The 22,500-nt window shown below is 41.8% G+C and overlaps 2 protein-coding genes across 5 annotated transcripts in view; one reads left to right on the top strand and one right to left on the bottom strand.

Annotated features, from left to right (window-relative positions):
* Window positions 1-8,816, top strand: part of LOC140935344 (leucine-rich melanocyte differentiation-associated protein-like) — a 37,294-nt gene extending 28,478 nt beyond the window's left edge. Inside the window, exon 5 of the mRNA XM_073384896.1 lies at window positions 8,519-8,816. The gene's annotated coding sequence lies outside the window, so the exon portion shown is untranslated. The remainder of the gene's footprint in view (window positions 1-8,518) is intronic.
* LOC140935307 (WD repeat-containing protein 7-like) overlaps window positions 1-22,500 on the bottom strand; it is a 61,588-nt gene that overhangs the window by 23,182 nt on the left and 15,906 nt on the right. The window contains exons 14-28 of one of the 4 annotated variants that reach the window (XM_073384855.1): window positions 21,930-22,012; window positions 21,587-21,734; window positions 21,076-21,296; window positions 20,614-20,809; window positions 19,941-20,177; window positions 19,265-19,414; window positions 17,895-18,721; window positions 16,425-16,614; window positions 15,976-16,254; window positions 14,678-15,024; window positions 13,580-13,792; window positions 12,998-13,080; window positions 12,484-12,583; window positions 11,555-11,659; window positions 9,000-9,803 (exon numbers count right to left, since the gene is read on the bottom strand). In XM_073384855.1, coding sequence (XP_073240956.1) covers window positions 9,621-9,803; window positions 11,555-11,659; window positions 12,484-12,583; window positions 12,998-13,080; window positions 13,580-13,792; window positions 14,678-15,024; window positions 15,976-16,254; window positions 16,425-16,614; window positions 17,895-18,721; window positions 19,265-19,414; window positions 19,941-20,177; window positions 20,614-20,809; window positions 21,076-21,296; window positions 21,587-21,734; window positions 21,930-22,012 — 3,362 coding nt within the window. In that variant the 3' untranslated portion in view covers window positions 9,000-9,620. Of the gene's footprint in view, window positions 1-8,999; window positions 9,804-11,554; window positions 11,660-12,483; window positions 12,584-12,997; window positions 13,081-13,579; window positions 13,793-14,677; window positions 15,025-15,975; window positions 16,255-16,424; window positions 16,615-17,894; window positions 18,722-19,264; window positions 19,415-19,940; window positions 20,178-20,613; window positions 20,810-21,075; window positions 21,297-21,586; window positions 21,735-21,929; window positions 22,013-22,500 lie in introns of those variants that run through there. The other 3 variants (XM_073384857.1, XM_073384856.1, XM_073384854.1) reach the window with 3 other exon arrangements.

Below are 22,500 nucleotides of genomic sequence, written 5' to 3' on the forward strand. Positions count from 1 at the left end.
GAGAAGCTGAAATTGTTGTTATTTACCTTTATATTATTGATATAACTTGAATTATTTTCAGCAGTTAGAGGTATTTCATTAGCAAGTCTGGGCCCAATTGTTGAAAAATGGTCATTAAAAGCATCAGAAAGCTCACTAGAATTAGAGATAATGGTATCATTCAATTTCAGTTCCTTCACCGTTGTATTATTCACACGACGGGATGTAAGCTCATTAAAGGTTTGCCACGTTTTTCGAGGATTACCCTTAGATTGAATAAATGCATTAGAATAATAAGATGCTTTAGAAATTTTGATGTCATTGTTTATTATATTTCGCAACTTTTTGTACCTTTTCCAATCGTGTGGATCATTCGATGTAATTGCTTTTCTTTTGGCAGCATCACGATCACGCATGCCTTTCTTTAATTCTGAATTGATCCAGGGTGCTTTATTTGTTCTAGTACGTCTAGTTCGGAGTGGCGCATGAATATTAACAATATCCAAAAACTTCGTTTTCCAGTTAGTCCACAAAACATTTGGATCTTCAGAAACATTACAGGACCAGTCTTGTTGGGCGATATCGTTCCGAAAACTCTCTCTATTAAAATTTTGGAAATTTCTATAAGAAATGGTTGAGTGCCCTTTTGAAGGAAAAGTGAGAGATAATTTCCTATAAACGTAAATAAGGCTATGATCGCTGATACCAATATGAGAGACTCCGGAACAGACTATCTTGAATCAGATCTTGCAAGTCAGAGGGCGGCAAGTACTACTGCGACAGCATCGACCAGGGTGAATCCGTAATAAAAAGTATGAGCTGCTCACCCAAGAACCAAATGACCGTCAAAGGACAAAAATGCGGCGACGAGTGCGCTCAGCGTGGGCAGGATTACTATTGGTGTCACACCAACAATTTCTTTAGCCTCTGGGATTACTGTGGCCCGGTGTGGAACAACATAAATTATATCACTTCCACATACGGAGTACTGTGCTATGATCAGTGTGCTACCAGGGGATATGGATACTACTGGTGCAACACGAGGAAAGGCTGGGACTACTGCTCGCCAAGACTGAATGTGGATTACCATAATAACCCGTGCAGGGCCACTCACCCCTGCGCCAAGAACAATGAGAATTACTACTGGTGCTACTTAGAGAAGGGTGGCTGGGGCTCCTGCGGCCTCCAGACTCCCAAGACGTCGTTTTTCAGGAGTTCAAAGTACAGAGAGTTGTGCAGAGACAACTGCGAATACGACAGCCAAAAAGGGTACTACTTCTGCTACACAAGTAAGGGCTTGGACTACTGCTCTCCTTGGCCTGATGTAACCTATAAGGACGTTTCTTGTCAAGACTACCACTCTTGTGACCTACATGGCGAGAACTACTACTGGTGTAAAACCAAAGACTCCTGGGACTACTGTGGCGTGGTCGAGGGGTTCGAGTGCCAGTGCAACCACGGGTTAAGGACCAAGCGGCAGGTGGGCGAACACTTCTTGTGTCGTTGCGTGGACCGTGGGAATAGGCAGCGGGTCGATTTTTACTCGAATCCTGCTGCAAACATAGCCAGAGAAGGGACACAGTTCCGGAATAACATCGAGACGATAATCTCAATGTGGGACAATCATTTGCTGACCAACCAACCGGGAACGTTACTGCGAACTGACACATTTCGCATCGACATGCAGGGCATGGTCAACCAGGACAACCAGCGGTGCTACAACCTACAGATACAAAGAAACGTGCCGCGGCAACGGGGGCAAAGCACAACTTACTCCCAAGTGCTGGTTCCTGAAAGGCCAGAACGCCTAAACAGGATCCCAACTCGATACGTACGGGATGCGTTTATTAGGAGTTACAGAGAAACAGCCGGAATAACTATAACAGTCTCCCCGTTTCAACACCGGGAGCAAGTATAGTCCACTGCTGACCAAATTTACCATTTCATATGCCTTCTAAAGCGTTTCAAGATAATGTGACCCATTTAGTCAAGGAGCTTAAACAACATAACTAGATAGATAAAAAAAGGGGGACGTGTTACATTTTGAAACGCCCCCTGTTTTTACGACATTTTCAAAGGAACAATTAATAGCTAATTTCAATAGAACGTGCTTAAACTGTATTAAGCATTAGTTAGGAATTTGCAGTTTTATGCTCATTTAAAGATAAATTCGTGTTTAGGACACGAAGTAACTCTTCCTACATGAGAATTACATATTTCTAGCAACGCCCTAGGCATAATCACTTATGCGCTTGTTATAAAAGGCGACAAGTTACAACCTTAGTTTTAGTTATCCCGCAACCGCTACGATCATAGGATCAGCTAGAACCTACTTTTTTGAAGGCCTTTGGATTATACTTACTGATGCCTTCTGTGCGAGTCGTCACCTAAGTAAGTTTTTTACCGTCATTGTTGGCTACGGCGGGGGGAGGGACTCCAATACGAAACAGACGGGGATGTTCGTCGTCTCGCTTAGGGGTGTAAATTTCAGATTTTGGTCTCGCTGAGGTTGTTGAGGAAAAATTGCCAATATTTTTAGCCTTCAAGATCTCGTTTAGGGTTGCATGCAAAATAAAGTCTATTTTTAACTCAGATTGGTCTCTTTTAGGGGTCAAAAACTGCGTGAGCCACGCCCAGATTGGTCTCCTTTAGGGGTCAATTTCAAAAATGTCGACGAGCATGCCCGTCTTTTTCATAAGAGATTCCCTCCCGCGGGTAGCTATGATTGCCGCGTAACTAGTTTTCAGTGTTCATGTCTTACTATTGTCACGCTGTGATGCCAATTGTCTGACTTTCGTTGAATTGTTGTCATAAGTCCAGATATGTTCAGACGTTGTTCAATACGTGTTACTAATATAGATTCAGTTAAGTTTCTACAATGCTGGCGCTATGAATGTAATGTTCTCAGCATCTTTGTATGCTATGAGTTGTTAGTTATGTCTATTAAGCCTTTCTGGAAATCTTTTTAGTAGCTTATATAAGTGTCGGTTTTTATGTCTGTTACATGCCGATGTACGTAAAAGCTATACCTAAGCTATACTGTATTTTTAATTATAATCATATTTCAGTTCGAACCTACCCTACGCTACCCCATTACAAGCTGCAGGCTCGATTTTCGGGGGATAGCGACGTGCTAAGTCTATTGTTTTAAACCAAGGGTAAAACTACATTAAGAGACCCTGAGTAGAGTCTTAAAGCTGTCATCGATGTTCATCTTAATGAGCAATCTTTTATCTTTGACACTTATCGTGTTTATCCTAAGTGGACAGCCAACGTAGTTGTTATTCACGTGCACTGTCGAAAGCATACATAGAGGATATTACATGGCCGCTTGGAGATACGAAATTTCTCTCCGAGTGTTGAAAAATATTTCACTCGTTCGCTGCGCTCACTCGTGAAATATTTTTTCAACACGAGAAGAGAAATTTCGTATCTCCAAGCGGCCATATAATGTTCTTTTTATTATATAAACACCAATGAACTACCAAACCATTTCACTTTAATAGTTTTTTGGTGTGAAAGGCGCAATCTATTATGTAGCCATAGCAACGGTGATATTTTCACATGTGAAGATAACATGTTATTTTCACACGTGGAGATATCAAGTTTTCGCGCGAAAGCTCACCTGATATTTCATTGGTGTTTATATATTAACAAGTAATATCAAATAGACTTAAAAAATTCTGCATTAAAGATTCGTCTTTAATTTTAGCCGACCCACTGAATAAACAATAAATAAGAACGATCAAAACAATTCAGGAAACTATCATTTTATTTTTGAATACAGACTTGCCTGCAAAAAAATGACCAAAGATAACGTTGTTTTTCAGGGAGATGACCCGCCAAAGCGAATACGCGAGGTTTGTTCGGTTTCAACATTACAACGAGGAAAATTTAGATACATCGCTATAAATCTGGCCTAATGGTCATATTTGATCGATTGGTCACCTCAAATTGTTTTTCCGAGAGATATTTACACGCACAAAAAAAACTATCACAGTTCACAACGATTTAGACATTATTCGAAAAAATTAACCTTAAATAGCCTGTACACAGGGTAAACCTTAAACTGCCGAAATTAAATTATTACCGCCCGCGGACGAAACTAACTTTTTCTGGTTTTCTGTGTACCTCAAACACACATCACACGCAATATTATCCAGAGTGAGAGTCATAGAGCAGAAAAATACGATTACCACAAAAAAGAAAACTGTAAAAAAAACTGCAATGACTAACTAAAACACTATAGATTTAAACTATGAATTTTTCACTGTAAAAAATCTCCCTTCTCCTCTTAAACTTGGGCGCGTCGCCTGTAAGCCATGAGGGAGAGGAGAGAACGATCTACGGAATTATCCTAGATAACACAGCGTATGAAAACTGCAATTAGATAGCTAAAACATGATCGATTCAAGCTACGAGTCTTTTCACTTTAAAAAATACCTCTCTTCGCCTACTAAACTTCGGCGCACCGCCTGTAAGCCAAGAGTGAGAGGAGAGAAAAATCTACTGAATTATCCAAACTAACACAGCGTATGGAAAATGCAATTGGCTAGCTAAAACATGGTCGATTCAAGCTACGATTTCTTCACTTTAAAAAATCTCTCTCTTCACCTCATAAACGTGGGCGCGCCACCTGTAACCTAAGAGGGAGAGGAGAGAAAAATCTACTGAATTATCCAAACTAACACAGCGTATGAAAACTGCAATTGGCTAGCTAAATTCAAGCTACGAGAGTTTTACCTTAAAAAAAGTCCCTTTTTCACCTCTTAAACTTATTGGGCGTGTCGCCTGTAAGACAAGAGGGAGACAAGCGAGAAATCTACTGAAATAGATATCCAAACTAACACAAGAAGGAAGAAGAGGATTGAAAATAAATGAACACTCCGTAATTGGTTTCGTACAGTAGCCAATAAGAAAACAAGAATTTTCGATCCGCTACACTGACTCTAATAATGTCCTCCATCTTATTGTGCTATCTCACGTTCTGCATTTCTACATTTGCGCCGCAACTACGAACTTTGTTTCGTCGCTACTATTCCCTTCAAGTCGTTATTTTTGGATCTGCAATCTACCATCGCCACTAGTGTAACTCGTGAACTTTGAACTTTGAACTGTGATTAAACACATGTTTTAATCATTCTGTCACGTGGAGTTCGATTTGCCTATCTCCTCGCACAGCGCTGTCCCTGTAATTTTTAAGATTCTGAGTAAAACGCGCCCTTAAATTCTTGCCAATTACAGACTGTTCCGAATGAGAAAAGACTGAGGCAAGATAAGCAAGAATAAAGTCCATAAATTGCGTCCAATATTCCTGTTTAAGATGCAAACCTAGAACGCGCAGTAAATGATAAAAATATAAGATGTTGCAAAAACAAGCCAACAAAAAAAAAAAAAAAAAAGCAAAGAAACAAGCAAAAAAATAACCTGTAACGATGGGTATGTTCAACTTGAAGAGCATCCAACAAGTCCAAGTTAAAGAGGCTCTGTTACGCAATCAACTTCCGGTAAGGGTCTTCCTATCATCCGGGACTTCACTACAATTCTGCGAAACACGAGGCCGTGCCTCTTGGCTTACTGTTTTAAGAGAGTTAACGTAAATTTTCGCTCCCTTTCCTCCCTCTCAGTTTCTTTCTTTCTTTAAATCAAAATGCCGGACGTTTCCTTACCTTTGCTGGAATAGTTCGTCTTATATCTGGACTTCCTTAGCCTCGATAAGTTTATTTATTTGATAAAACAGGTTGATAATCTCACGAGCTAAAAACAGAGAGGGAGGAAAGAGAGGGAAAATCCACCTCACAGAAAGTAGCCGGCTGCACGTTTTACCACAACTGTCAATATAGTCTGGCCGAAAAATGTTTTTCCAGAATCGTAATGTATATCCCTCCAATGTCTGATTCACCACTGTGATTACTTTCAGCAGTGTTGGACTTTTGAGAAATTATTATTTTAAAATCAACTCCAACGTTCCATCTAATTTAATATGCAATATTTGAAAATTTATTTTTTATTCCCTTCGGCAGTTTTTTTGATGTTTATCGAATGATATTGCATTAAAAGGCCTTTTTCTTCATCACTGTGTGGCTTTCTCGTTGTTTTGCGTTGCGATAGTGATTTCTGAACCGTTTTTTTGCGAGAGCTTATTTTAGGCCTGATTTTGCTGCTATCAGACGGAAAAAGTTTGCGGCTCGATATTTTTGGTTTAAAGCGAAACTGAAACAAAAGAAATTCATTTTTGAATAGTATTCGGTAACCTCTACTTGGGAGATAAAAATCGGCTGATTTTATTTTTAGTCGTTTCTTAGGCGCAGGGCCTCTTAAATCGTTAAAAGTAGGCTGTTTGAGCTCTCGGCGTTACTTTCAAGATGATAAAGTCCTCATGTCATGGATTCTTTAATCGTGAACGTAGTTTCACCAAGCAGATTGATAGAAAGGAAAATCCGCTCACTCCCTCAAATGATCGTTGATGGAAGTGTGCTCTTGGAATATGACTTAGACTGCTGACTGGCGAAGATAGGTCAATTTACATCAGGTGGAATTTCGGGACAAGATTATCCATCCATCCATCCATCCATCCATCGCTTTCTCCGCATAAATCGTCACATTTAACTTTTCTTGACTTATTGACAGTCGATTTATTCAAGATCCCGGATGTAAACCAGCGGTTGAAAAGGAGACATACAGCCCCCGCCTTCCACACATTTTTTTACCAAGTCTTTGGCCTGGTCAGAATTAGAAATCAGCATGAATTTCCATCTTGCCCAATAGATTTCAACCCTAGAACCTACTTTGTGAGGCCAAAAACTTGTTACTGCCGCCAACAACAAAGCACGCAATATCCAATCTTTCCGTCTCAAGCCCGGGATCAGTCTTTCACCCGTGTAGCCCGAAATGAGACGAAATACCAGAGGATATTGGACGCAGCAGACTTTGCCAGACGCGAGAATTGTTCCTTCATAAGGCTTAATGATGCCTTCCGGATTACTTTGCTCAAGGCAGCCAAAAAACTCTAAGACACCCTACTATGAGAGGCGAGATCAGTCTAATACGCGCGCTGATTTCAAACTGACATACAGAGAGAATTATGGGCAGCAGGGCTCCTGTGGGCAGTTATTAAAAACATCTTTTTGGGGGTGGTGGGGTAGGTGGGTAATAGGTTAATAGCCAGCTAGAAACTCATCAAAGTCTATCTACTGTGGCCTATCCGGTACCGATTAAATAAATAAAAAGTAACTATGAAAAAAAAAAATGCTCCACTACAAGGCTCAGTCAGAGAGTATATAAGACAGATTTCTGTAGCCATGTTTTTGCAAATCCAGACAGAATAATTCACGTGTTATCACAAGGAGCAACTTATTTCATCATAGATCGCTTTAAAGTCTTTTAGTGAGGCATATTCTGTACGGTAACGTGCTACACAAGTTCTTTCGAGTAAGAAAGTAAAGGTTTTAGAGGCCAAATTAAAGCCGCACTCAAGAATCTGACCTAAGTCATTATAGACGTAAAGCAATTGAACTCACTATAAACTGCACAAATCATTTTTACGGCTTAACAGTCCAATGTAAGCCAAAGGTATTTCTGAAAGCTGACAAGCTGAAACTTGGCAAGTGAAAAAAAAAAAACTGATGAAAGATTTTGATTGACAAGTAAAATTTGATGTTTTGGTAGTTTCCATGGCGACATGAACGATTAAATACAACCTTAAAATTTCACTTTTGCTCAATTTACATAAAATTCACTCATAATTTCCTATAAACTTGCACACAGCTTACTATAATTAATCATTACCATTTGAAACTTATTTGACCAAATTTTAACAGACGGGTTTTTAGATAATCAATAATATAATTGTACTGTAATTAATAAATGTGTCACAAAATTCGTCTGTTCAACTTCCATTTTAAAGTTCTCATTACTTAAAGTACTATAAAAGTAAACATTTTGCCAAATATCAGAAAATTTTAAGAAATCGTCGTCTGTGTACCACTGCTTTTTCGCCACCATGTTTGTTTGTCTAATTTAAAACACGTGCCATCACGCGAGTTACCACTGACCGCCCACAAAACTGTGTTCAGCCACCTTAAGCTAACATTGTCGTGTAATGCTCTGAAGTTCAAGACTCTAGGAGTAGGAAGATAGTTTTCAGAAAATTTTGCACATTGTTTTGCCTTTTTAAATAAATACCATCCTCGGAGACCCAGGGGCGGTCAGTCGGGCGGGAGAAAAGGCGCGACGAAAGTTTTCAAGCACAGGCGGAATAGCCCCTAGGTACCGGCTCTCGCCGGACCATTTCCAAACGGTCAAGCGAATGCTGGCTCCTGATTGGGCCCAAAAAATGCTTTGTATAATATTGTGCTCAATTGGCGAACAGCATCTCCTGAGTTCTATTCTCGAAGAAATTCATCAGGCTAGTGAAGTTAATTAGTCGATTTAAATGTTCTTAAAACATAGCCAGTCTTAACGTCTTAATGATGCTAACAGTTTCGATGACTGTCAGCCATCTTTATCAAAACTTGAAAAACATTCGTGAGTTCGTACATGGAACATTGCTTTGAATCAGTGAAACACCCCAGAGAAATGGAAATAATACTGACGGCACATAAGTGGTATAACAGATCAGGGAGCTGCAGTTTGTGCATGTATCAGCTGAAATGTGTACATAAATTTTGCAAATCTCATTCTCGGGCACCCTGCGAGAAGAGCCTCCTTTTGTGTTGTTGACAGTGTTGACTTGTAACGGCAGGTCACAGGACATGAAGATGGAGATTATACATGCTAAAGAGGTTTTCATGCAATTTAATAGAAATGACCAGAGACTATTTTCTTAAGCTTTTGGAAAGAAAAAGCAGAAATTTTGCAATTAATATTAGTTAATTAAATTTATAATGTTTATAGAGCGATATTTACCAAGAAACATCCTGCCAAAATATTTAATATAATATATATAATATAGTATTTTGAGAGAAACACACATATTTCCGCCACTTACTATCCTCCCTCTTGAACTGAAGAACTTATGGTGCAAGTAAAGGTCGTATTTTCAGAATTTTAATGGTGAAAATGACGTGAGCTGGATTACATCGTATCCTTCCGCAAAACATGATTTAGTTTCACGTTTTAAGGTGAACGTAAACAAGCCAATATAAAATTTTCTTTCTCATTGTGAACGTGGAATTCGACCGTCAGCAGAGTTCGTCTACACTTGAAAAAGTAATGAGTTGGAATAATCGCGAAGAAGAAGGAAGCCTCTTTCCCTGTAAAATGAAACCTAAAACGGGTTGAACTGATCATGTAACTTAAATCACACAGTTATATGAGGCGACTGAAAAAGAAAAGCAATGAAAATCTGGAACTTTTTTTCTTCGAAAGCGTTACTGTTCATTGAAAAGAAATCAACAAATGAGTTTCATTCACATAATTTATTTTATTTTAAACGCTTCCATTTTCCTATCAATAATGTACTCCAAACGTCTTGTATAGAGTCCACAGACTTCACAGGAAGAACACCTCCAGAATAAAATCCCTTTGCAGTGTCCATTTAACGAAATTGTCATGTACAACGAGTCTCTCTTGCTGTCATGCGTTTTAAGACCTAGTAAAATCGTTACAAGTTGTTCTTTGAACATAATAAATCGTTTCCCCTAAACAGTATACTTGTATTCCGTTCCATCTGCCATAAGTAGAATGACATTCTTGTGATTAATCCACACCAGCCGTATAAGCTTCAATAGAGCAGGAGACATCTTCGGCGACGGGGAAACCGTGGTGTAAGATCGCACACATTTAAGGGACGATCCTAACATGCCAAACAGTGACGAACCAGTCTGCAACGGTTAAAAAGAAAGTGTTTTAGCGCGTCGTTTTTCTAGCCATCGAGGATAGAATGGAAGGAATAATACAAGGAACAAGGACTTTTAATAATTCAGATTTAAAGCTTCAACATCTGACTCGTAGGCGAACTGACATATAAGACGTAGGCGAATCGACTCTAGTCGTAGGCGAACAGACCGTCGGCGAAACGACCCGTAGGCGAAACGACCGGATACCGTAGGACTCTTATGTGACTAGTTATATTTCTTGCCACATGAGGGCGCTTTTTATTCGATCAAAAAACCGTAAATGTATAAACGAGAACAAATTGACATTTCCTAGAAAAAGATTCTGAAACGCACTCCGAATTTTGAAACTCAAACCATTAAATTCCCAAAATGCTCGGAAAAAAAAATGGAAGTTTACGGTTTCATCGCGAGGTTGTCCTTCTGTTCTGGAAATTTAGAAATTTAGGAGAAGCCAAGGCAAAGTATAAATGCATGGATCTCTCGGAAGTTTCTTGTTCACTGAAACGCGCCCTTCCTTAATCGATAACAAACCGTTCGACGGGTTTTTTCAACTTTTAATTAAGACCAGTAGGCGAATATCCATCGACACTACTGGAAAGAGCGCCTTGAAAATAAGGACATTTTAGCAAATGTACAGGTGATACGTCAAAAGTGAGCGAACATATTGCTTCACAAAATCGCAGAATTTTACAGACGATTGTATGGTGGGGGGCACAAACCTGGCCCCCACCATACAAATGTCTGTAACATTCTACGACTTTGTACGAGATATATCTTTATATTTTTCAACAAATCGCTGTCAGACTTGGCAAATGTATTGGTTTTACACCCGAGGTGGGGGGGAGGGGGGGCGGGGGAAGTGGGGTTGCTCCTGGGAATTCTTCGTCGGGCTGTGCTGCCTGGTTATCTCATTTTCCACACCTGTTTTCAGACCAGGGGCCGGTTGCTCGAAGCCTGGTTAGCGCTAACCGTTGGTTAAGAGGTATCAAAATGTATAGGTTTCCATGGTATTTAACGTTGGTTAGCACTAACCATGCTTCGAGCAACCCGGGCCTGACCTCTAAAATCCATACCCGTTGTCATACCTGGTCTTTAGGCAGAGGTTATGTCTTCATTACTTAGAGTAGAACGCAAACAAAAAATTTTTAAAATGCATTTCGAATTCGCATATTTCTATTTCGTTCTTATTCATCTGGAGTTGAAACGACAACTTCATTCATACCCTCCCGTAGTTCCCTCGAAAACCACACCCGATTCCAGACCAAAATCGGCAAAGTGTATACCCGTTTTCACACCAAAAAGGCCCAAAAACCCTACCCTTTGGGGCAGCACATACCTATACGGCGTATATAAGGGAGCACCCCCTTGTCCTTCCAGCCCTGTTGACAGATTTTTGCTAACTAGTCCCAGTCAAAAGTTGAAAAAACCGTGGAAGGGTCTACCGTGGCGGATCCAGGGGTGGGGCCCGGGGGGCCCGGGTTCCCCTTATTTTTAGACCAAACTGAGGCCCCAAGGGCCAAAAAAAATTTTGTGGAGACCGCACCCCCCTTATCTCATGATCTGGATGACTGCCCCCCCCCCCCAGCTCCCTTATCTCAAGGCCTGGATTTGGCAATGGTCTATTTGGAAGACACTACACGTGGATACTAATTATTACGAGTTGCGAACAACGAGCGAAATGGCCGCCACAGCCCCTCCCTCCCCCGTATTCAGTGCTATTCAGTCCCTTTCATTACCTGCCAGAAGCAGATCTTGGAGTCCCCGAAGCTGTAGGAAGCAAGAACGCGATCGTCTGGTGAGAAAGACAACGCCGTTACCTGAGAGGAATGAGCTGACACCATCTGTAAAGGAAACGAAATGCAACTTTAGACGGACTTCTCCTGCCCCGATCTCCGAATAGGATGTCCAGTATTCATTCATCTGAGAGTGGGAACTTGACAAAACTACTGCGCTTCAAGCAATAACTTCGCTTTATTCTACCAGTTTGTGACACGCACATAGAAGGTGACTTTCCAGTGATTTCAGTAACGACTAACTATGCCTCGTCGAGGAAAAATCATTCGTCTAAATGTAGCTTCACTGTAGTTGAAATCTCTCAACAGTGATGGGTTTTGGCAGTTACTGACCTACTCAGGTACCATTGTCCCAGACTAGAATAACCCATATTTAGCAATGAAGAAATTAGAGTTGCTACGCGGAGAGTAGAGTTTAAACTGCGAAAGAATTAGATCAGTCGGTAGAGCGCTTGACTGCGGAGCGGGAGGTCGCGGGTTCGATTTCCGGGACCGGACCAATACTCAAGGTATTAAAATAACTGAGAAATGTAGGTTTCTGCCCTTAGCCTTAAAATTGTTGAACCTTCGCGTGGCTCAGATGACAGCGTAAAATGGCGATCCCATCTCCAGTAGGAGACGTAAAAATAGTGTCCCCAATTAGTACTTTCGTGCTAAATATATTGACACTCAAATAAAGTGCTTCTCTCGTGCTCGCCAAACCTCCCGCGTGAATCCATAACTCGATATACGCACGCTGAGCATGAACCAGTTCTTAAATCGACCATTTGACGTCGTTTTTGTGGTCGACAAGAGTATAGACCTTGGAAAATTATTGTCGATTTGTCAAACAGAACCTAGTCTCAGGTTAATTTATAAACGAATTTTTTCACCTGGCATCGTGACGATCGCAGATCATACAGTGCAAGCTGTCCATTCTTTGCACCAACGGCAAGGCGGCGGGACTGGGGCGAGTAGCTGACCATGTTGAATCTGAGAGGACGAAATGAATACATACATTATCAAAAACCTCAATAACACCATCACTGGACCGGCATGAACTGTTACAATTAGTACGCATATAGAACAAGAGACTCGAACCCCGTTATCACGGGTCGGGACAAACTTTTGAACGGATAAATTTTGACATTATACGTTTCTTGGGAATTGCCCACCTACCCCTCCCCTGAGCCACCATTTTGCCCTAAGTGAGAAGAAAGTGTTAATGTTGGCTTAGGGGAAGGGTAGGTGGGCAGTTTCCCGGAAGACTGCAATACTGTTTGTCGTTCAAAAACTTGCACAGTTCTGCAGGTCTCGATTAAACGAAAGCCAGATCCGTGCAAGTTATTGTCCGTTCAAAAATTTGTTCGGAGCCGTGTAAACGGGATCTTAGTCCATAAGCCTCACCTACAAAGCCCAGGGAATAGTTCCGTCATTCCTTTATCTTTCAGTTGCCTTTGATCCAAGCAGTAAATCACGATATCCACAACCTAATCAGAAAATCAACTTGTCATTGATAATCAGATGAACTTTTCGCTTTTTAGATGACAAACCTTTGGAACATTGCCTCTTCGAACACATGATCAACTGCGGGGGTGGGCAGCGGGTATTTAGTGCCGCCTTGAGTTGGTTTCCGTGTAAAGGGTGTTTACAAGCCTGATAAAAGCTACCTAACCTTATTTGGTGTTACTTCCCAATTCCCCTTCTTCCCCCACTTCAGAAACTCCAAGGAGAATGGGTACAAGTTGGGCGCAGTGATTTCTGGGATCATTTGGGTGGATAGGCGTTAGTCATGATTAGTCGATTGTTTTCAAGGCAACATTAACCAATCAAAAGTAACGCTTGTGCACCCAAACGATCCCAGAATTCGTCACACTGAAAGCTTGTACCCATTACCTAATAGTTTTGGATTACGGAATACGCAGCTCAATGGGAAATAATTCTACCGAGCAAGGCGATAACGTGCAAGATTGGTAAAAAGGTACATACATCTGTAAGAAGGTCAACAACGTCCTGCTGTGTCTTTTCTACCATCAGGTCAATAATTCTCAGTATCTCCTGCTTGGCTCGGTTTAAAATCGACGTGCTCTGTGTTTCCGCGTTCTGTGAAGGCTGGTGACGAACGTGACTGTATACCGCAATGGCTGCTGGGGAAGGCTGGTTAAAGGAGATGGCTGACGCCGCTGCAACACTGCGAGCTACCTGGTGTTATAAGCATCAACATTGAAAAAATGGGGAAAAGTTTGTCTCTAGCACACATATTATAGGTAGCACTCGAAAGCAGAGATATATAACAAATGTAGGCTGGCTAGTTGGCCCAAAATCAATGTCTTTTACAATTTGTAAACAAATAAAAACCGATCATCCGATTTTCTTTAACTGTCTAGAAGTAAACGTGAGATCAGAATTTCGGCTACGTAAGAGAGAATGTACGGAACTGCTAAAATTGGGCCTAATCTCAGGTTATGTAAAAATGGAACCCGCTCATTTGAACGCAAAACCTTAATTTTTGTTAGATATTGGTGTAACCAGTACCGGGACTTCTACCGCCATTTGTTAATGTACCTTTTGTTTTGCATAGTTAAAAACCTCTCCTCAGTTTTGTAGCTAAAACATATAGTCGAAAGTAATGTCAAATCTATAAATTTTTATTCTCATATAACACCTCAGGGCTCAAAATAACGGTTGGTTGACGGACAGTGTCCCGTCAAAGATGAGCATTTGTCTGGACAAACTTTCAGCTGGCCGGTCATCTTGACCGATCGAGTGCATGGCTTACAAATAAATAACTGGACAAATAAATTTATTGACATTAATTCTGTAAATTAAAAATACAGTGGAATTACAGTTATAAAATAGGAGAATACAGATGAGATGCCGTCTTGCCGTACTACACGGCAGTAGCTTGACTTGGTTTCAAACGTCGCACTGGGGTCTCATTCTGCAGAATTGTGAATGCCAATTAACGGTTTATAATTGCTAGTTTTCAACATTTTGACCGGTTAGAAACGAACCATGACCTAGCTAAAACTTGTCCAAAAATTACTATAAGCCATGCAACTGGTAACTGTTTGATAATTTTTTTACCTCCTTTGCAATAGTTGCGATGAAGACCGAAGGTCGAGCTGTAGCAATGAGTGACAGTGCATGCCTCGCTGAGCGGTGAGTATCTGCTGATGGAGACAGCGGTAAACCTTTTCTGAAGGTGAGGTCACGGTTCTTGCTATCAGCGGAAAGCTCTAACAAAGCAATCAATACTGCTGACACATCCATATAAGGTTCCCATAGCGTAAAGCCTCGACCAATAAGATCAATGGCTGCCCGCCTGACGGATGTGTGAGCTGTAAGCTGAGACGAGGGAGGCTTAAGCAAGAGATACATGAGAGCTTTGCCTGTATGACGCACCGTCGTGTAATCCATGATTGCTTCACCACCTGTCAAGTACAATTCATTTTTCAACATTACAGGAGTGGTATAGTACGGACAGAATTATCCTCTTTTTGAAGTGAAATCTCATTAGCGCGAAGTCGAATACGCTAACGCCGATGGCGTCATAGCGTTTTTCTCTTTATCTCATGAATATAATGAGGGGGATGAAAGATGAAGGTCTCGCTTTTTGATTGGTTGACTAAACAGTAAGAGTAGTATTCGTTGGTTTATTTATGTTGTCGAAGGAATAAGCGCTAACTCGCCTGTGACTTAAAATCGATCACTGAGTGGTAAAGTAATAAAGAACGTTCTATAGACCTTTCCCGCATTCCGCTCCCGTGAGCAAACATAAAGAAATGAGGACGGACACTTAAAGCACTATATTTTGTTCACCCAAGCCTCGAGTTGGTGCCTTTGTTTACAAGAATGCAGGAAAGGTCTATTTCCTGTCGCTTAATTCTCAAATAAGTTGCTCCAGTTCCGGTTCACTAATTCATGACGCACAAATCGTGAACATTGAAGAAGGACGAAGGCAAACTAGCTGTTTCTACGACGGAAAACAACTTTTCTTTTTCCCTCCTTCCGTTCTTGCTACTGAACAACCCTGCAATACTGGCACAACACAACACAATCACTCCTCTACGATACTGCCACAACACCGTGAACACAATCACTATGCCGTTGAAAGGCAACTGGGAAGACAACTAGTAGCTCTGAAATCCGATGATGCTCACGAATTTATCACAAATGACATTTCAACAGATAAAAGCAAAAAGGCTCTCAAATGCCGCTATGATATGAACTGTCGTCAATTAGCAAGCTATTAATATTAAGTTACTGGAGGAAGCATTAGCTGACTTGTCAGCAACATAAATTATCATAATTTGTTATTAATTAATTCAATAATTAATATTCCTTGTTAATAAGCAAAGACTTGATAGAAAAACAGCACTTACATCCGCGAAGATCTTTACGTGCGTTTTTACCTGGGGTTTCACTCAGTTTGTCAATGCGTCGAGAGCTCGTACTCATTTTTTTCTCACCAGCGCGACTCGAGTAAACCTCAATTTCACGCTGAAACTCGGCGCCAATGACACCCATCAGCACGATAGCAGTTGCTTGGCGACGGCGCATGTCATACTGGAGCAACTTCTTGACGCTGGTCAAAACGGTGCTGACGTCATCAGGTGGGAAGAGGACTTCGTCATCAACTCCTTGAACCTCACCACTACGCTCTGAATTGAAGAGAAAGACAGTTGAAACATTCATTGGAAAACGTTGGGCGTTATTTTGAGACCAAGTAATTTGTCAGGAAGGTACATATCTAGCAGTACTTGAGAGGGCAAAACGAGGAAACGAATGAAAGCACGAATATGAGCAGGGCTTAAGACATCGATGTACTCACCAAATCCCAAAAGAGGACTGGGAGGGGTGGGTGTGGCTGTATCAGATTTGTCTGGCTTATCCTCGCCTACCCTCTGGGTGTCCAGTGTCTTGGGTAACTGTGGGGCCCAGGTATCCACCACCCTTTTGCGGCCCTCAAACCCAATCCTTCGCAGTTCAGCCAAGAGAACAGCCTGGGCTGCTTCACGGACCTGACGGAATAAAATGTCGCAGACGTAAATACGACAGGATTACGCAGGCTACAAGATAGTAATGTGCAGAGATCGTGAGAGTTAACGGAAGTCAGAAACGTGCAGGGAGGGTTTTCCTTTTCCCGCCTCCACATCCTTCCTCAGATCACGCGCGTCTTATTTTCGCTTGGCTTGTTTTCGGGCCGTCCCCACTAACCGAGAGCGTGGCACAGGCTAGAATTAAGGTAGTACTAGTCCCCCTATCTTCCTAATGAGACTGTGACCTATCCATTAGGGTAGTCTCGTGTGTTTTGGCCAAAACGATCGAATGAATGCGTGACAAACGAACCCCAACGGACGTCTGCGGGGAGGCTATCGATAAGTAGACGCCAGGGAAAGTACAAACTCTCTGGTTCTCAAAAAAAGGAGTGTCAAGACAACAACCTGACCATGGAGAACAATATTTTACCAAAACTACAGCGAGTATTACTACTTTCTCGAAGTGGTCTACCAGGAGGAGAATGGCAGAGAAGACTTTCTGAAGTCCTAGATGCACTAAGGCATCAATAAGTTGATGCAGTTGAATGTCAGCCAGAGAGTTTGTTAAAGTACACTCTCTAAATACCAGGAAAGGTTTAGGCGGCCATCTATAAAGATAATAATGAATGAAAAAATAAGCGAAGGCGCATAGAGAGGGCCCGCCTCAAGCGATACTTCAGTAATTTCACCATTAACAGCGTCAGTGATGTTTTTGATAGTGTTATTAAAGTATGCAAAAAGAAAATAGAAGAGAAAATAGAATGTGACACGCAACCGCCTGCTGAGGTACTCTAGCATGCACATAAAGTATTTTTACAAGGTGATATATGTTGCTTACAGTTCCGTGGCAGTGATGATTACAACATAATGGCGATATCACAATAACCAGGAGAATAAGCACAAACGAAGGGGACAGACACGAGAACGGCAAAAACGCAATAGTTTGAGATTAGCAAAAGAACAAGTTTGCACGTGCGGCACGCTTTTTTCGTTCATTTCTTTGACGTCGTTGCAAGATTACGACATGAAACTTCCTAGTTGTAAGTTTTCTGGGAAGGTTTCTTTTTTTTTGCTAACTTAAATACAGAAATACAGTCCCTTAGATGTCGAATCCAGAAAAATTCTTAAAAATTTGTCAAATTGAACGAGATGGAATAAGAGCAATAAAGTTTGAAACGGCGCGAGTTCACTTTTTAGTGATGTTTTTGTAGCCGTCGACATCGTATCGAGGTTGCTTAAACTTTAAACTCCCTATTAAATACCTCAAGGCATCGGTCCTGCCACCTCCTCGCCAAAATATGCAACAGTGGCGGTTTATAAGAGGACACCTTGAGAATATCAGCCAAAAGACAGCAGTGCAATGCGGCCAGCTGACTCCACCCAGCTTTAATATGCGCGCGGTGATTCATGGCAAGTTGTATGTCCACTTCACTCATGCCGGGTGGCTGTCCATTCTCATCATAGCTCGAAGAGCTTGACGGAATATCTAACGCTGTGTTTGTTAACAACGCAAGTCGCTTTTCTTTGGGAACAAAACTGATCTGGTTCATACTCATCAGTGTGTTTGCCACTGATACAAGACCTACAAGATGTAAGGTTGTTAACGCCGAGGAGAGCTGCCAACGCGATTGAAAACAATATCTCAGAGCCGAAACAATGTGCGCCGAAGAATGCTGCAGTTTATCTTCACTGTCCACTAGCATGGCTTGGTCACCGGCAAGTTTTTTCAAGGCAGTGCCAACATCAACATTGCTTTCACCAGAATCTTCCCCATACCACCCAGGTAGCATTAACGAGAGCCTGTTTCCACGAGTAAGTAATCCAAACGAGACCGGTTTAACCGGTTTTAGCAGACCCAGTCTTTCGACGCAGACCTCGTCCATGTTAGGATCCAGATCCCAGGAATGAAGGCACGAGATCATTAGTTGAGCTACGAAATGTGTTTCATTCACAAACGCAGACTTTTTGTTGGTTTGTTCCGAAGACGATTTTTGTGGTGATCCACTCCTTGTCTGTTGTGGCGCCGAGGGTTTACGTCGCTTTCCTCCCACAGCCATCTTTGAAGCGTCAGCTTTACCCGAGGGTTTAGCTGCAAAGAAGAATCACATTATCAGCCAATGCTACCAGAAAGTAAAACCAGTGATTCAGGAGTTAAAATGATTTTCGGACGATGGCCAGAGGTGATAGCCTGCGAGCAAGCTCTCTGGTGCGCTCTGGCGGCAGGGCGGGAAAAGGAGGAGAGTTTGCAACTCTCTGGAATTTGAAGATCTGCATCGAAAAACTCGATGCGAAATGCTGATTGGCGGAGATGACATTAGTAATGACGTCATTACCCTTGAGGCGTGCTTTCACGTGTTTTTCAATGTTAGTTTAAATTCGCGCTCGATTTGTCATGAGAATTGAGGACATGATCACACAAGATAAATTTGCTTGATAATTTATCAACTTCTCCCCACTAATTCTGTAGGAAATGAATAGGGGCAACAAATGAGAATTCACATTTTGATCTTAGGGTTTAACGGGTTAACAGTTAAATGGGTTATAACTGCAGAGGTGGCCCATAAGCGCTAGTTTACGGTAAGTTATCCGGAATTCTAAGAAGGATAACAAATCATCAATAAAAAGCAGTTACCAACAAGAAGAGGATTTTCCTCAGTCAACAAATTGCAAATAAGTACTTCAATGTCGAACATAAGGACTTGAATTTCAGGATCTCTCGCTCCACACTTCGTGGACATAACTTTGAGTGGGCCTCCAGTAACCACCTCGCCATAACCTTCACCTACAAATCAAACATACACACATACACAAAATTCAGTGAGCTACCATCGTGTGCTGGCCCTCTCCCTGCAACAGAAAAGAATCACTCGCAATTCCGATCCGTGTACGTCCTTGATTGAGTGCCTTGATGACTACTTACAAATTAATACTAAGACCACCTCTACCCAAGCCAGCAAACCCAATGACAGTAGGGCACACCTATTGGGCTTCTTTCAACGTTGGGCTGAGATGAAAGAACATAACCTTACGGCCCTTTGATACACTGATAAGATCCTCGTTTTGAAAGTTACCATATTTGCCATCTCACGAAAAGAATACCCATTTTTCCGCTTGTATACTTGGCTCGAAATGGAACAGGATGATAATACCTCCTTCTTACGAAAACGAAGTGGGAGGGGAGGGGGGGGGGTAGCACAATTGCTGGTATAACCAAGTAGTTTACATTGCGGCCCGTGCCTCGTACCCAGACGTCTCTCTCTCGATGAAAATGTGCGCGCAAAGGAAGGCGGGAAGGAGAGCCGTCTTACCGGATAGTTTTGGCGATGCCGAGGGACTCGCTGTATACTGATGAGTGCCCTTTCTTAGTTTCTTCATTGCAGCTGAGGCGGCGCTAGTCGGCAGGTTAGAAGCGATGTGGCTGATTCTACGTCCCAAAGTGATTTTGGATTTGGAAGGTACACCAGCTGACGTGGATTTTTTCTCCTCATCGCACGCTGCTAAGATGTTTATGGCAACCTGACCACTCACGCATCGATCCAGATGTCCTGCAAACACGACGCAATTGTTATTTTATTTTTTTTACCAGCCTCTACACTTTAAACATATCATAAAGGAAAAATTAAAACCCTTAAAATTTGAAAAATTTTAGAAGAAACAGTTATCTCTAACATCGGAAAGCTCAGAAAAATTTCTGAGCGCAGAATGAGATTCGAAGTCACGACCGTCCGAGTTCAAGGTCGTAAAGGTAGTTTTAGGTCATCAGTCATGACTTGTCACGTCCTTCATCGCTCGTTTTTGGTTCAATGTCAATTTCCTCCCTACAAGATTCAGAAAGACGTAACAAACTCGCATTATTTCAAACTATAGAAACGTTGACAATAGCCCTTAAAGTCAAACAGTAAGAGAGGCCAGTTATCAGTCAATTGTTCCTTGGATTTGAATCCCTCGAGTGCGGGTCAAACTTAGGGAATAAAAAATTACCTGTCTCCATTTGCCACACGTACACTGAACCATCAGTACACCCAACCACTAAAAAGTCATCCAAAGCTCGCCATTTTATAGTTTCCACCGGAAATGCGTGAAGAGAAGCCAGCATGATACACTTCCGCTCGCGCAGTCCCAACAACGCAACCGAGTGGTCCTGGGCAACAGAGCAGATGCAGGCCTGGACACGATTCTGCAAGACAGAATCAAAATACGAAGCGACAGTTACTTACTCCAGTGGATGTTTTTAATATTTAATCTCTGATCATTTCATCTGCCAATAGTAAAGCTACTTGCGGCAATGGATCATACATTAGATGATTGCAAACTATTGAGTCGTTTACGTGCCAACACCCTTGAAAGCGACATGCATGCTTGGTTCACAGGGAATGTAATCACTACGCCACAAAGATTAATTAACATGATTTGAATTCGCAGTAGTTTTTGTAGTACACTTACACTGCAGTCAGGTGGTGTGCAGCTTAGTCGAAGAACTTCTCCGCCGTGTGTTGAAAACGTATACAAAAGGTCACCCGTGAAAATATCCCAGAGTTTCACAGAGAAATCAGCTCCCCCTGAAACCAGAAACTCCCTGTCATAGCGAGGATACTCCTCGTGAGGGTACAGCAGACAGGTTACTCGACCTCTGTGTCCTAACAGCACCCGATGCGTAGGCCACCCTGATAAACGAACAGAAAAAATGTGAGAATAATATAACAGTTCAATGAATGATTAGCACGGTTTTTGTTTGACCCAGTGCATCATTGTGGTGTAAAACATGCTACTACACTACAAACAACGACCAAACCCTTGTGATCACTAGTTTTCCAGGCATCTGCCGCAAATTTAGAAGAGAGAGAGTGAGCGTTCTGGGGATACAGCTGGCTTGAAATTCTGAAGCGCTAAAGGTGGACAAATCAAAAGGTTGTGTACATTGATCAAGTAGATGTTCGATGAAAATGTATTGTACCTGAGCCTGGAAGCTGTAGTAACTGAACAATAGCTGCTCTGGCGGCAGATATGATAACAATAGAACCATCCTCCCGTCCGCACACAATGCAGTCTTGAGCTGGTAAATACAGTGAGGTGCTAACTGGAATAGCTCCTCCGAGATCATCCTGTAAAGAAAGAATGACACAAGCCACTTAACTAAATACAAACAAAGGAGGACAAGCCAAGTATCTGAAGTATAGGTCATTTTAAGGTGGGTTGTGACAATATAACACCGACCCAGTTAAGGTTTTGTGTCCAGCGGTTTCAACAACCAAACGAGAAGGCCGAAACGTGAAGCGTGAAAATGTCAACATTCTTACCAGTGAGTCAATCAATCCACAAGGTTTGACTCTCATTTCCCAGCAGTCGGCGTAGCTACACGAAACCACCGGAAGAATACCTGCTGTAAGTTAAGACATCAAGATTGAAATGGTTTGTAAGATAAATCATTCAAAAAATGTACATTATAAATCTTAAATAAAAGATAAAGCACTGGATCCCAATTCCTTTCTAAGACTTTCGTACAACTGCAACCGACATACATTAGCAGAGCTCGGAAAAATTTACGCATGTCCTTTGGACAAGCAGCTCTCCCATTTTCCTTGCCCAGGGGCATTTCTCGCTCGTCTTAGTTGATGATTTTGTTAGAGGACGGCTTGCCTGGGCCCTTACCCATTGCGCAAGAGTAAGTTTAGAAGTTACTTGCCCAGAGCAAGAAAATCTGCTAGTCCCAAACTACAGCACGGGATTTTCTTTCAAGCCTCGAGTCCTGCATTAGACGCTTAACTAACCATCTGACATTAGTGAGTTTACGCAACAGGACGGCAGGAAGAAGAGCACGGAAAAACACGTGTGTGACAAACGTTGCATAGCTATTACTTGCGTGTTTTG

This window comes from Porites lutea, chromosome 4 (assembly GCF_958299795.1).
Source record: "Porites lutea chromosome 4, jaPorLute2.1, whole genome shotgun sequence".
NCBI lineage: Eukaryota > Metazoa > Cnidaria > Anthozoa > Scleractinia > Poritidae > Porites > Porites lutea.